General features: G+C 36.3%; 1 protein-coding gene across 4 annotated transcripts in view; it reads right to left on the reverse strand.

Annotated features, from left to right (window-relative positions):
• Window positions 1–17,019, reverse strand: part of SCAPER (S-phase cyclin A associated protein in the ER) — a 495,741-nt gene that overhangs the window by 361,866 nt on the left and 116,856 nt on the right. For all 4 annotated transcript variants that reach the window (XM_079912990.1, XM_079912987.1, XM_079912988.1 and 1 more), the window contains exons 6-8: window positions 15,424–15,524; window positions 11,079–11,195; window positions 742–902 (exon numbers count right to left, since the gene is read on the reverse strand). In XM_079912990.1, the coding sequence (XP_079769116.1) occupies window positions 742–902; window positions 11,079–11,195; window positions 15,424–15,524 (379 nt within the window). The remainder of the gene's footprint in view (window positions 1–741; window positions 903–11,078; window positions 11,196–15,423; window positions 15,525–17,019) is intronic.

Genomic DNA, 17,019 nt, shown 5'->3' on the forward strand with positions numbered 1-17,019 from the left:
AGCCAATAGCACTTACTGAGACCAAAATGGAAAAACAGCGCAACAACATCAATAATGCAAAGGTGGCAATACCTTTGTTATATCCAATAAAACATTTCTTTATGAACCAAAAAACTCCAAAGTGACCCTTCATTGAATAGAAAAGAAAGCAGTATTCTCAAGTTGTTCCTTAACTAATAAGACAAACTCATTATTACTTACTATCACTCTAAAATCTAAGCCTCTAAAGATGTATAAAAATCCACTCTGGATTTATGAAGGAAACTCCTATGGAATCAATTCAGATGAGTCTTCAGAATTACAGCCCTTCTATTTATTTTTGCCCCTTTATTATTCTGATGGTATGGAAAACAGATATGTGAGTAAAGATAAACACATGATATTATTTTAGTACCCAAACAATATTTAAACATTAATGAAATGAAGTACTGACATGACATTTTAAAGTGTATACTACCTAGAAGATGAACTACTTTATTTCTCTTCTACTTACAAATGAACTGACAAAAGATATCATTCTCCTTAAAGTTTACACAGGGCAAACCTGAGACTAGAATGACCTCCAAAAGTTTTCATACAGTTAAGATGATTTTATGATTTTAACTAAGGCAAATTAACATCATATAAATGATGCACAAAGATAAATATATAATGTTATTAGCACCAAATTCAAATAAAATAAATATCTTCACATAAATCTACTTGTCTAATACATACAAAGGTTGATTCAAAGTCACTTGCCATTTTTGCGGGAAGGCTTCTGCACTGTCATTGGTGGGCAAGACTGGGCAGGTGCTACATCCGAAGAAGCAGTAGAGCCTGTATGATGAGCCTTTACCTTGTCAGCCCAACTGACACCTGTGGGAGCCAGACGCGGAGCAGCCACTGTGCCAGGTGAACCCCTATGGAGAAAATGACAGCATTTAATAAATCAAATATAAGTTAAAATTTTAAAAATATAGTTAATATATTTAAATTTTAAATGCATTTTGTGCGTGTGTGTGTGTGTGTGTGTGTATCCACATATATAGAATAACATACTACCACAGCAATTTAAGGCAAATATACTCATAAATTTATCTTCTTCTAATACTTCATTAATATACCATAACATATTATATGGGAACAAATATAACAAAAAAGCTCTCACCAGATTGGTTTAAAAGAAAATTTCAGTTAAATGGGGAATCTTAAAAAAAATGCATATATTTTTTATTTAAAATTTTATTTTCATTTAAAACTCATAACTTTTAATATAAATGTGCATTAATTTGCCAATTTATCAATGTAGGCATTATTAAAACAGGCTTTTTTTGTGTATATTATTTCATACATGATGCCTCATTGACAATGTCCAATTTTGTTTTCTTTAAAATGGAGTGATACTTTAGTGACACCTATTAAATAATCTTAGTACACAATCCTCCTCAGTTTTAATAATAATTTCCCCAATCTTTCACAGCTGTCCTATCCACTCATCTGACAGCAAAACTTTAACAGTTCACTTTATGAAAGCTTTCCAAAAACTTATCTTAGTTTTCACAGAAACAATGACTCTTTTACACTCACATTTTAGTGGTTTACTTAATATTTAAGTTATGAGTTATTATATAGACAACTTGAGTAAACAAGTTTGGTAACTAACTGCATAGTCTAAAGCATTTAACTCAACCAGGAAGAACAGAATTGCGCATATATACTAAAGTAAGCCTATAAGCCACAATCTTTCAGCATGCTTAAACATGTTTTACAATGATAATAAAGAGTCTCAATTAATCCAATGACACAATACATGGAGATCAGTATGAGAACCTTTACTATGCATGCATTAAAGACTTCCAGGTTAAAATAAACCATTTACTATACAATACTCTGAACCACAGACTAATGGACTGCATTACAGGGAAATTTCCCTTAAACTGGTGATAGAATATAAAAACATTTGGTTTTATTTGCTTATATGTCTTTCCCCCACTCCACTAAGGTCCAATTATTATAAGGTTCCAAAGTCCATCAACCTTCACCTAAGGCAATATTATCTAATAATCTCATATGAAAGCAAAAAACTGGTTCTACTGAATAACACTTTATGAGCTCTTAGTAAGGGTCAAGTATTGATACAATGCCAGATGCTTGTGATAGAGAAGATATGACAAACATCTTGCCTTAAAGAAGGTCATAATATAAGTACAAAGAGTAAACAAACATTAAAAATTCTAACACACTGAGGGTTTGAGGCAGCTGCTGTCGTGGGGTGGATAAGGCAAATCAGCAAGCCACTCCAGTAGCCAGTCACAGGAGAGCAATGCTTTGGACCTGCCATCAGCTTATGACATACAGGATTATGTGTTGCAGAGACCCAGCAAGGAGGTCCACAGTGAGGCTTTTAGTCCTGAGGGAGCCCTTTCTATTCCTTGCTCTTGTGTTGTAGATCCAGCTGTGTGGCTGACAGGGTCTTGGTGCTCCTGCCTGAGCCTCTGAGGTGGGAGAGCCAAATACAGAACACTGGACCATCAGTACCTCCCGGCCCCACATAATATCAATTGGCGAGAGCGCTCACAGACATCTCCGTCTCAATGCTAAGACCCACATGCACCCAACGGCCAGCAAATTCCAGTGCTGGATGTCCCATGCCAAACAACTAGCAAGACAGGAATACAACCCTATCCATTAGCAGAGAGGCTGCCTAAAATCATACTAAGTTCACAGACACCCCAAAGCACACAACCGCATGCGGCCCTACCCACCAGAAAGACAAGATCCAGCCCCACCCACCAGAACACAGGCACCAGTCCCCTCTACCAGGAAGCCTATACAAGTCACTAAACCAACCTCACCCACTGAGGGCAGAAACCGAACACAACAGGAACTACGAACATGCAGCCCACAAAAAGGAGACCCGAAACACAGTAAGTTAAGCAAAATGAGAAGACAGAGAAATACACAGCAGATGAAGGAGCAAAGTAAAAACCCACCACACCAAACAAATGAAGAGGAATTAGGCAGTCTACCTGAAAAAGAATTCAGAGTAATGATAGTAAAGATGATCCAAAATCTTGGAAACAGAATAGAAAAAACAGAAGAAATGTTTAACAAGGACCTACAAGAACTAAAGAGCAAACGAACAATGATGAGCAACACAATAAATGAAATTTAAAATTCTCCAGAAGAAAGCAATAGCAGTATAACTGAGGCAGAAGAATGGATAAGTGCATAGAAAGTAAAATAGTGGAAATAACTACCACAGATCAGAAGAAAAAAGAATGAAAAGAATTGAGGACAGTCTCAGAGACCTCTAGGACAACATTGAATGCACCAACATTCAAATTATAGGGGTCCCAGAAGAAGAAGAGAAAAAGAAAGGGACTGAGAAAATAGTTGAAGAGATTATGGCTGAAAACTTCACTAATATGGGAAAGGAAATAGTCAATAAAGTAAACGAAGCACAGAGAGTCCTATACAGGATAAATCCAAGGAGAAACACACAAAGACACAAATAATTCAAGCTATCACAAATTAAATACAAAGAAAAAATATTAAAAGCAGCAAGGGAAAGCAACAAATAACATACAAGAGAATCCCCATAAGGTTAACAGCTGATCTTTCAGCAGAAACTCTGCAACCAAGAAGACAGTGGCAGGACATATTTAAAGTGATGACAAGGAAAAACTCACAACCAAGATTACTCTCCCCAGCAAGGATGTCATTCAGATTCAACAGAGAAATTAAAACCTTTACAGACAAGCAAAAGTTAAGAGAATTCAGTACCACCAAACCAGCTTTACAATAAATGCTAAAGGAACTTCTCTAGGCAGGAAACACACGAGAAGGAAAAGACCTACAATAACAAACCCACAACAATTAAGAACATGATAGAACTACCATATGATGCAGCAATCCAACTACTGGGCATATAATCTGAGAAAACCATAATTCAAAGAGTCATGTACCAAAATGTTCATTGCAGCTCTATTTACAATAGCCAGGACATGGAAGCAACCTAAGGATCCATCAACAGATGAATGGATAAAGAAGATGTGGCACATATATACAATGGAATATTACTCAGCCATAAAAAGAAATGAAATTGAGTTATTTGTAGTAAGGTGGATGGACCTAGAGTCTGTCATACAGAGAGAAGTAAATCAGAAAGAGTAAAACAAATACCGTATGCTAACACATATATATGGAATCTAAGAAAAAAAAAGTCATGAAGAACCTAGGGGTAAGACGGGAATAAAGACACAGAACTACTAGAGCATGGACTTGAGGATACGGGGAGGGGAAGGGTAAGCTGTGACAAAGTGAGAGAGTGTCATGGACATTACATACACTACCAAACGTAAAACAGATAGCTAGTGGGAAGTAGCCGCATAGCACAGGGAGATCAGCTAGGTGGTTTGTGACCACCTAGAGGGGTGGGATAGGGAGGGTGGGAGGGAGGGAGACGCAAGAGGGAAGAGATATGGGAACAAATATATATATGTAAAACTGATTCACTTTGTTATAAAGCAGAAACTAACACACCATTGTAAAGCAGCTATACTCCAATAAAGATGTTAAAATAAAAAGAACATGGTAATAGGAACATACATATTGATAATTACCTTAAATGTAAATGGATTAAATGCTCCAACCAAAAGATATAGACTGTCTGAATGGATACAAAAACAAGAAACGTATATATGCTATATACAAGGGACCCACTTCAGACCTAGGGATACATACAGACTGAAAGTGAGGGGGTGGACAGAGATACTCCATGAAAATGGAAATGAAAAGAAAGTTGGAGTAGCAATCCTCATATAAGACAAAATAGACTCTAAAATAAAGACTATTACAAGAGACAAAAAAGGCCACTACATAATGATTAAGGGATAAATCGAAGAAGATATAAATATTGTAAATATTTGTGCGCCCAACACAGGAGCACCTCAATACATAAGGCAAATGTTAACAGCCTTAAGGGGGAAATCGACAATAACACAATGATAGTAGGGGACTATAACATCCCTCTTCCACCAATACACAGATCATCCAAAATGAAAATATTTAAGGAAACAAAAGCTTTAAATGACATATTAAACTTAATTTATATTTATAGGACATTCCATCCAAAAACAAAAGAAAACACTTTCTTCTTAAGTGCTCAAGGAACACTCTCTAGGATATATCATATCTTGGGTCACAAATCAAGCCTTGGTAAATTTAAGAAAGTTGAAACTGTATCAAGTATCTTTTCTGACCACAATGCTATGTGACTAGAAATCAATTACAGGGAAAAAAACCTGTAAAAATTACAAACACATGGAAGCTAAACAGTACACTACTAAATAACCAAGAGATCACTGAAGAAATCAAAGAGTAAATCAAAAAATACCTAGAAACAAATGACAATGAAAACACAATGACCCAAAACCTAGGGGAGGCAGCAAAAGCAGTTCTAAGAGGGAACTTTATAGCAATACAATCCTACCTCAAGAAACAAGAAACATCTCAAATAAACAACATAACCTTACATCTAAAGCAATTAGAGAAAGAAGAACAAAAAACCCGCAAAGTTAGCAGAAGGAAAGAAATCATAAGGATCAGATCAGAAATAAATGAAAAAGAAATAAAGGAAACAACAGAAAGATCAATAAAACTAAAAGCTGGTACTTTGAGAAGATAAACAAAACTGATAAACCATTAGCCAGACTCATCAAGAAAATACAGAAGAAGACTCAAATCAACAGAATTAGAAATGAAAAAACAGAAGTAACAACCGACACTTCAGAAATACAAAAAATCATAAGGGATTACTACAAGCAACTATATGCCACTAAAACAGACAACCTGAAAGAAACGGACAAATTCTTAGAAAAGCACAACCTTCCGAGACTGAACCAGGAAGAAATAGAAAATATAAACAGACCAATCACAAACAATGAAATTGAAACTGTGATTAAAAATCTTGCAATAAACAAAAGCCCAAGACCAGATGGCTTCACAGGCGAATTCTAGAGAATTCATTTAGAAAAGAGCTAATAACACCTATCCTTCTCAAACTCTTCCAAAATATAGCAGAGGGAGGAACACTTCCAAACTCATTCTACAAGGCCACCATCACCCTGATACCCAAACCAGACAAAGATATCACAAAAAAATAAAACTACAGGCCAATATCACTGATGAACATAGACGCAAAAATCCTCAACAAAATACTGGCAAACAGAATCCAATGGCACATTAAAAGGATCATATACCATGATCAAGTAGAGTTTATCCCAGGAATGCAAGGATTCTTCAATATACGCAAATCAATCAATGTGATACACCATAATAATAAATTGAAGGATAAAAACCATATGACCATCCCAACAGAGGCAGAAAAAGCTTTCAACAAAATTGAACACCCACTTATGATAAATATTCTCCAGAAAGTAGGCACACAGGGAACCTATCTCAACATAATAAAGACCATATATGACAAACCCACAGCAACATGGTTCTCAATGGTGAAACTCTGAAACCATTTCCTCTAAGACCAGGAACAAAACAAGGTTGCTGACTCTCACCAAGATTGTTCAACACAGTTTTGGAAGTTTTAGCCACAGCAATCAGAGACAAAAAAGAAATAGAAGGAATCCAAATCCGAAAAGAAAAAGTAAAACTGTCACTGTTTGCAGATGACATGATACTGTACATAGAGAATCCTAAAGATGCACCAGAAAACTACTAGAGCTAATCAATGAATCTGGTAAAGTAGCAGGATAAAAATTAATGCACACAAATCTTTTGCATTCCTATACACTAAGATGAAAAATCTGAAAGAGGAATTAAGGAAACACTCCCATTTACCATTTCAACGAAAAGAATAAAATACCTAGGAATAAACCTATCTAAGGAGACAAAACACCAGTATGTAGAAAACTATAAGACACTGATGAAAGAAATTAAAGATGATACAAACAGAGAGATATAGCATGTTCTTGGACTGGAAAAATCAACATTGTGAAAATGACTATACTACCCAAAGCAATCTATAGATTCAGTGCAATCCCTATCAAACTACCAATGGCATTTTTCACAGAACTAGAACAAAAAATTTCACAATTTGTATGGAAGCACAAAAGGCCCCAAATAACACAAAGCAATCTTGAGAAGGAAAAACAGAGCTGGAGGAATCAGGCTCCCTGACTTCAGACTATACTACAAAGCTACAGTAATCAAGACAGTATGGTACTGGCACAAAAATAGAAACACAGATCAATGGAAAAGGATAGAAACCCCAAAGATAAACCCACGCACATATGGTCACCTTATCTTTGAGAATGGAGGCAAAAATATACAATGGAGAAAAGACAGCCTCTTCAATAAGTGGTGCTGGGAAAACTGGATGGGTACATGTAAAAGAATGAAATTAGAACACTTCCTAACACCATACACAAAAATAAACTCAAAATGGATTAAAGACTTAAATATAAGGCCAGACTCTATAAAACTCTCAGAAGAAAACATAGGCAGAACACTCTATGACCTAAATCAAAGCAAGATCCCTTTTGACCCACCTCCTAGAGAAATGGTAATAAAAACAAAACTAAACAAATGGGACCTAATGAAACTTCAAAGCTTTTGCACAGCAAAGGAAACCATAAATAAGACGAAAAGACAACCCTCAGAATGGGAGAAAATATTTGCAAATGAAGCAAGTGTCAAAGGATTAATCTCCAAAATATACAAGCAGCTCATGCAGCTCAATATCAGAAAAACAAACAACCCAATCCAAAAATGGTCAGAAGACCTAAATAGACATTTCTCCAAGGAAGATATACAGATTGTCAACAAACAGATGAAAGGATGCTCAACATCACTAATCATTCGAGAAATGCAAATCAAAACTACAATGAGGTATCACCTCACACCAGTCAGAATGGCCATCTTCAAGAAATCTACAAACAATAAATGCTGGAAAGGGTGTGGAGAAAAGGGAACCCTCCTGCACTGTTGGTGGGGATGTAAATTGATACAGCCACTATGGAGAAGAGTATGGAGGTTCCTTAAAAAACTAAAAATAGAACTACCATACGACCCAGCAATTCCACTACTGGGCATATATGCTGAGAAAACCATAATTCAAAAATAGTCATGTACCACAATGTTCACTGCAGCTCTATTTACAATAGCCAGGACATGGAAGCAACCTAAGTGTCCATCGACATATGAAATGGAAAAAGAATATGTGGCACATATATACACTGGAATATTACTCAGCCATAAAAAGAAAAAGAAATTGATCTGTAGTGGTGGATGGACCTAGATTCTGTCATACAGAGTGAAATAAGAAAGAGAAAAACAAATACCGTATGCTAATGCATAAATATGGAATCTAAAAAAAAAAAGGTCTGATGAACCTAGAGGCAGGATAGGAATAAAAACGCAGATGTAGAGAATGGACTTGAGTACATGGGGAGTGGGAAGAGTAAGTTGGGACGAAGTGAGAGCGTAGCATTGACATATATACACTACCAAATGTAAAATAGCTAGTGGGAAGAAGTTGCATAGCACAGAGAGATCAGCTTGGTGCTTTGTGACCACTTAGAGGGGTGGGATAGGGAGGATGGGAGGGAGACGCAATAGGGAGGGGATATGGGGATATATGTATACATATAGTTGATTCACCTTGTTATACAGCAGAAGCTAACACACCATTGTAAAGCAATTATACTCCAATAAAGATGTTAAAAAATATTTTTAACACATTGAAAATCTAATAATATAAGTATATGCAAGGTTTAGCAGTAACAAGAGATAAAAATGACTGTGACACGGTGGGGTGGGGTGGGGTGGGCAGTGAGGGGAGCAGTAAGAAGCCATGAATAAAGGGTAAGTTTTAACAGAAGAAAGATAACTGACCAAGTAAACTACTCACCAATCCTCACACTACACATCAAATGTTAAGACTCACTCTAAAGAACTAAAGTCCAAACAAATTTTCGTCTTTAAAAACAAATTTTGCCAGGGAAATTTAAGGAAAACAACAGTGATGACTGTGATGAACAATATCATAGCTGACAGAGCTGTGAATAGCATTTTGGGCAAACAGGGGCTAACTTAAAAGGAAAAGTTGGAGAAGCTGCCTCAGGAGGCAAAAAGGAGAAATGCTGATAAGTGCTTAAATTAAAAGAGTTGCCTCAGGGCTTCCCTAATCTCTCACCTCTGACTGACCTGGCTCTGAGGAAGCAGGAACTGACAGTAAAGACAGAATTGTAAACTCCAGAGCACGGAAGACAATAGTGATCACATGTAAGACCAGACAAGAGCTAGGAGATTTACTGGTTCAAGGTGATTTACTGATTCAAGGCACTTAAGGAAACCTCTGTCAAATCATTAGTTGACAACTAAGATAACTGAGCAGAAACTTTAGTGACTATACATGACAAAGAACATAGACTTCATAAAACTAGTTCAAGGAAGTCACTAAACAAACAAATAGCAATAAAACCACCACCACTAAACAGCCACAACAACAAATCCTGGAAAGGGTAGCAATCTGATCCCCAGAGCTGTTGCATTATATGATTTAAAATATCCAGTTTTTAACAAAAAAAAAAAAAAAAATAAGATATTCAAAGAAACAGGAAGGTATGGCTTACTCACAGACACACAAAAAGAACAGTAACTGAAAGAGGTCCTCAAGGAAGCCTGAACTTTGGACTTACTAGACAAAGATTTTACATGAGCTATTATAAATATGTTCAAATAATATCTAAGAACAAAAGGCAACCACATCTAAAAATAAAGTATGATAACATTTCATCAAATACAGAATATCAATAAAGAGAAATTAAATATAAAAAAGAACTACATAGATGTTCTGGAGTTGAAAAGTACAATAATGGAAATGAAAAATTCACCAGAGGGGCTCAACAGCATAACTGAGCTTGCAAAATAAAAAAACAGCAAATTTGAAGACAGGTAAAGTGAGACTATCTAACCCAAGAAACACAAAGAAAAAGAATGCAGGCATTTGAACAGAGTCTCAAAGACCTGTGGAACACCATCATGATTACCAGCACAGGTATAGTGGGATTCCCAGAGGAGAGAAAGGGACAGAAGGAATATCTGCAGAAATAATGGACAAAAATTTCCCAAACTTGATGAAAAACATTCATCTACAAATCCAAAAAGCTCAACAAACCTGAAGTAGGATAAACTCAGAGATCCACACCTAAATACCTCATAGTCAAACTACTGAAAACCAAAGACAAAGAGAGAATTCTGAGAGCAGCAAGAGAAAACTGAGGCATCTCATGAAAGGATTCCCAATAAGAATAACAGTTTATATCTCACCGGAAGCCACGGAAGCCAGAAGGTAGTGAGAGGACATAGTCAAAGTGCTAAAAGAAAAAGACTCTCAACCAAGAATTCTATGCACAGCAAAACTATCCTTCAAAACCTGAAGAATAAGATATTCTCAGATAAACAAAAACTGAGAAAAAATGTCACTAGCAGACCTGCCCAATAAGATATATTAAAGGGAGTTCTTCTGGTTGAAATGATAGGACACTAGACAGTAACTTGAATCCACATGAAGAAATAAAGAGGACCACTAAAAGTAACTACATAGGTAAATTCAAAAGACAATACAAACTTATTTTTTCTTGTAACCTTTTTCTTCTCGTATGTGATATAAAAGTCAACTGCATAAAACAATAATTATAAAACTGTGTTGATGAGATTATAATGTATAAAGATGTAATCCATATAATAATATGGGTAACACAGTTTATGATATATTTAGATCATTTGTTGTGAAAGAAATTGCCAGTTGATGTTACAAATCATTTAGCATGAAATATGTTTATGAGTTTTAATTTTTGGATCCTAATTATGTTTGAATATACAACATTTCCTGAAACTTAAACTTTACTCTCCTGGATTTTTTTAACTTTTTATTCAAACAATTTCAAACATAAACAAAAACATATACATGGATATATTTATAGTGAAATACCAGTTTTATAATACTATATTACCCACAAAAAAATTATTTACTGTAATGCAAGCCTCAGTAGGCTTTTTTGAGTTCATCTCACCCAAAATTTAAGCTTCTTCGAGCATTTGACGTTACACTTATTCTATCTGTTGACGGACTTGGAATCACATGACGTCCTGGGGACATCTTCTTTACTTCCCATGCCAATGAAGTTGGTCTGCCAATTCAAGACATACAGCAGATTAACAGAGAAAAGGGGTGGCAGGGGGATGGGTAATCTAATCTTTTCTCTTGGTTGTTAGTGCATGAAAACATAAGCAGGTCACAATTTTTCCCTAGTGCATTGTTTTCCAGAAAGTTACCACATTACCAGTAAGTAATCCCAGATGATGCATGGTCCAGGATTTTCCACCCACTACAGCATAGCAGCATAACCGTAATTATCTAAAAAAGGGCTATGGGGTTACAAAGACAGGATATAAACTACTTATATTTTAAAAGCTTCCATACACCCAGCTAAAAACACATTAAAAAGGCAATGGTACTAATTCTGGCTGCTTGTGTCTAATATCCTTGGAGAGCTAAGTGTGTAGAACCGAGATCAAGACAGAAATACAGTGGTGAGGGTTAAAATGTAGAATACACAGGAAAATATGAAGTCTTCGTCCTCTACCTCTTAATCACCTGTGAGAGTGACATCATAGACATTTCACTGCTCTTTGCTATAAAAGCTAACTATTCCTCCTTCTTCACTGGCCCCACAACCAATTAGCTGATAGGATGCACAATCTCTACTAAAATGTTTTTTCCGAAGCAACATCTTCTTTATCCTATGCCCTCAATCAGACCTCCATAACTCCCCAAATCTCCTTGCCTCTTACTTTCCATTTAATCTAGTGATTGTGATTTTTTTCCCATTAAAAAGTAAAATTTATTGTTAGAAAACAAGAAAATTCAGATAGATGATTATCCAAATAAAGTCTAAAGCTTTTGATAACTTATTGCTAAATTGCCTTTCAGAAAGGTTGTAACAAATTACACTTCCACCAGATGAAAAGTACCCATTTTACTTTAACGTTGCCAGTAGTTGGTATCTTGTCTTAGAATTTTCGTTGGCTTGTGAAAGAGACAACATTGTTTGCAAAGCCTAAAATGTTTACTATCTGGCACTTTACAGAAAAAGTCTGCTGACTCCTGTGCTAGAGTTTCAGTCTTTGATGAGTTCCTTTTCCTACAAGGATGTCAATAAAGATGTTTAGTTGAAAAAAAAAATTCACTGGCAAAATGGTATTTGCTTTTGTTTTTTAAATTATAATACACTTACTATCATTACAAGTGAGGCTGAACTTTTTCACCAGCCATTTAAACTTCATCTTTTGGGATTTGTACATTGGTATCTACTGTCCATTTTATCCACTGATACTTGTATCATTTTCTAATTGATTTGCAATCATTTACTACTACTACTATTATTATTACTATTATGGCTACAAATCTTGTCACATAAATGACATAACTATTTCACTTGTAATTATTTTTTTATGTAGAAAGGCATATTTTCTTCCTGTTAAATCAAGCCTATCAATATTTTCCTTTGTGCTTTTTGCCTTTGTCTCACAAAGTCCTTACCCACAATAAAAATATATAAATATTTATACTTTCTTTTCTAAGCATGTACAACATCAGTTTTTACATTTACATTTCAAGTCTGCGTGAAATAAATTTTGATGCATGATTTGAGGAATGAAAGATGGATAATGCCATCTACAGGAAATTTAAGGTTGTTTTCTATATCTGGGAGCTGCCTCAGGAGGCCAAAAGGAGAAATGCTGATAAGTACGTAAGTTAAAAGAGTTGCCTCAGGGCTTCCCTGGTGGCACAGTGGTTAAGAATCCACCTGCCAATGTAGGGGACACGTGTTTGAGCCCTGGTCCAGGAAGATCCCACATGCTGTGGAGCAAAGAAGCCTGTGCACCACAACTACTGAGCCAGCGCTCCAGAGCCCGCAAGCCACAACTACTGAAGCCCACGTGCCGCAACTACTGAAGCCCATGTGGCTAGAGCCTGTGCTCTGCAACAAGAGAAGCCACCGCAGTGAGAAGCCCGCACACCGCAACGAAGAGTAGCCCACGCTCGCCGCAACTAGAGAAAGCCCGCACACAGCAACAAAGACCCAACACAGCCATAAATAAATATGCAATGCAGCCATAAATAAATAAATAAATAAATAAATAAATAAATAAATAGTTGCCTCAAGTATATTTTTGTAGGATATGAATAGCTGTTGGACGTGGCCTCACAAGCTTTCTCAATACAATCTTCAACATAGCCACTGTTAGCTTGGAGTTTGCAAGCAAGAAAATAAATCTAGTTAGCTTTTTTAATGCACTAATGGTTATATTACAGACCCTTTTTGGATATAAGGAACAGGAACTCCATCAAATTAAATAAAAAAGAAAAAAGTAATAAAGACTTATTGTAAGGATACAAACTGTAAAATGTCAAGGACATCCTCAAGGTGGCTCATGATTAGCCACCTGGAAGAGGCAGGCTTTAAAGCAACACTCTTAAACTCTCAAAGACCACATGATTTCTCTCATTTCTGCCTCTCTCTGTACATCTATTCCATTTTCTTTGAAATTGCTTTCCTCTGATTATCTGTACAAGGGCAATATAGTCACCAATCACAAATCAGCGTGATGATCTCTTAACTTGGTTCAACCCAGTGAAGGAATGTACCCCCCACCCCTGCCCAATCTAATCACCTATTACCAAGGCGTAAAGACGAAACTGCTTGTTACAAAGACAACTAGGCTTGATCCACCCAGGGACAGAGTAAAAAATTTTCATTGTGAGAAAAAAATATTAAAAGGATCAACATATCATGGCTTCCTTGAATTTGGTTTCCTGGGAATCAAGACTTCCTGGATTTGTCTCTTGGGATTCCTTCACTCTCTTGATTTCCCCCTGGGGCTGATACACTAGGATGGGATAAAAGATACGTCCTCTATAGGACGGTTCCACTCACTGAGACTGAACCAAGGTTAAATCTAAGGGAAAGAGGCAGCCTAGGCCTGTTTTCTCTGGGTAAAAAGGCATCATTGTAGCTCCATGTGAACTGACCCATTTCACAAGGGCTCAGGTTTCACTTTTAAGTCTAAACGAAATAGTAAATTGTTCTTTTGCCTTTGCACATAGCCAAAATGATACTAAATCCAGTTGGATTACCTATCTCTGGAATATCTCTCAACTCTCCCTAGTGCCTTTACTCTAGTCTGAGTAGCCATCATCTATAAACTATACTGATGAATCTCAACCTTCCCACACTACAGCCAGAAAGATCTTATAAAAACACAAGCCTGGTATGTGGTTTCCTTACTTAAGAACCTTTACGGCTCAAAATAAAGTTTAAGGTTTTTATCATGTCTACAGAGTCCTACATAATCTGGTCTCACCCTACCTCTCTAGGCTCCTCTCATGCCACTTTTCCCCTGCTCTCTTCACTCCAGCCCTGCTAAACTTTAAACTCTTGACTACACTGTGCTCTCTTCCACCTCCAGGATATCATATACCATCACCTCTACCTGGAATTACACTTTTCTTCTCTCCTTGTCAAGCTAACTGCTTCTTGATATTTCTTCCCCACTTAAATGTAACCTCCTCCTCCGTGGGGAAGCCCTCCTGGACTTAACAAACTGCATGATGGTGCATTTTCTTATACTCCCAAAGTATACTACATTTCTTTTGGATGACACTTTGTACACTAGTAAGTGTTTACTGTCAATGCACTGTGCACTTCATGAGGGCGGGGACTGTCTGTTTTCTTCACCACAATAGTCCCAGAGCCTGACACATAGCACTCAGATGTTGTGTGCTGATTCCAAATGAAGTTTTCTAAAATATCTCTAATCTCTCATTATTCCCCTCATCTCATCAATTTTCCTCAGTGCCTACTACATTAAGAAATACCGTACCTTTCCCTACATGCTGTCACTTCACACACTCTGCACTTCTATAGCTATCCTTATTTCCTTCATCTGAAAGGCCAACCACTTTGTTAAAATCCATCACTTTCTTTAAACACTTCTGTATTTTCCATGAAATCTTTCCTGATCTATCCCCCAAAAGAAATATGACCCTGTCTTTCACTGAACATCTATAATAGTTTTTCATTGTAGTAAGTTCTATTTTATTCGACCTTTAGACTGAAAATTCATGAAAGGAGTAAATGTATCATATTAGGCAATTAAATTTCTGTACCAGATAAAAGTGCATTGTACTAGTAGGTACCCGATAAATACTTGTTACTTAACTTGAGAAATGCAGCTCCCAACTTTAAGATTTTTACAAGTTTCAAATTAAGCTGAGATCAAGTTCACTGTCGATTTTAATAATTGTTTTCGAATCTGCTGTCTGCTATAAATATAAAGACCAGAATTCATTACCTGCTTTGAGCATCTGTCTTCTCTAGCTTTTCCTGAAGTTGAATCCAGTCAATCAACGCTTTGAAATCTCTTACATAATTATCCAGCATCATTAGCACCTCCTAATTCAAAACAAACAACAAACATTAGATTCCATTCTGAAACTAAAGAGTTTCAAGAAAAAATTTTAGAGTAAAAGGACTTAGGAATTAATATTTTTTACACTATATATACTCATTGAGGAAGCAGCAAAACCTACAGATATTTTTTTGAGGGGGGGTTGTTTTATTTTCATTCTCACTCTTTGGTAAGAAATCAGGTAAAGCTGACAGTCTAAAGACCAAGAAATGGTACTGATATTCCTTCTCAAGACTTTCTCAACTGACCATTCTTTTAACCTTTTTTTATTGTTAAATTTAATAAACAGAAAAGTGCACAAAACATAAATGTACACATGAAAAGATGCTCAACATCACTATTGGAGAAATGCAAATCAAAACTACAATGAGGCACCACCTCACACCAGTCAGAATGGCCATCATTACAAATTCTACAAACAATAAATGCTGGAGAGGTTGTGGAGAAAAGGGAAGCCTCCTGCACTGTTGGTGGGAATGTAAATTGATATAGCCACTATGGAGAACAGTATGGAGGTTCCTTAAAAAACTAAAAATAGAGCTACCATATGACCCAGTAATCCCACTCCTAGGCATGTATCCAGAAGAAAACATAATTCGATAGGATACATGCACCCTGATGTTCACTGCAGCACTATTTACAACAGCCAGGACATGGAAGCAACCTAAATGGCCATCAACAGAGGAATGAATAAAGAAGATGTGGTATATATATACAATGGAATATTACTCAGCCATAAAGACGAACAAAATAATGCCATTTGCAGAGACGTGGATGGACCTAGAGATTGTCATACAGAGTGAAGTAAGTCAGAAAGAGAAAAGTATTGTATATTAATGCATATATGTGGAATCTAGAAAAATGGTAGAGATGAACTTATTTGCAAAGCAGAAATAGAGTCACAGATGTAAAGAACAAACCTACGGATACCAAGGGGGGAAGGAGGGGTGGAATGAACTGGGAGATTGGGACTGACATATATACACTACTATGTATAAAATAGATAAATAATGAGAAACTACTGTATAGCACAGGGAACTCTACTCAATGCTCTGTGGTGACCTAAATGGGAAGGAAATCTAAAAAAGCATGGATATATGTATGTATGACTGATTCATTTTGCTGTACAGCAAGAAACTAACACAACATTGTAAAGCAACTATACTCCAATAAAATTTTTTAAAAAACAAACATAAATGTACAGATAAATTATTTCAAAGCAAGGAACCATGCAACCACCACCCAGGACCAAAAATTTATTAATGTCAGTCTCTAAAAGTTCCCTGATGTCCCTCTCCGAATCACTATTCCACCCCTGTTCCAAAGTAACCACTGCTTTGACTTCTAATAGGTTAATTTTGCCTGATTTTGAAATTCACATAAATGAACACAGAGTATGTATTACTCTGTGGCTTCTTTTGTACGTTTACCACATTCATTCATGTTGCAGAGTGTACTTGCGATTCATTTACTGACACT

This window comes from Stenella coeruleoalba, assembly GCF_951394435.1.
Source record: "Stenella coeruleoalba genome assembly, chromosome: 2".
Lineage (NCBI taxonomy): Eukaryota > Metazoa > Chordata > Mammalia > Artiodactyla > Delphinidae > Stenella > Stenella coeruleoalba.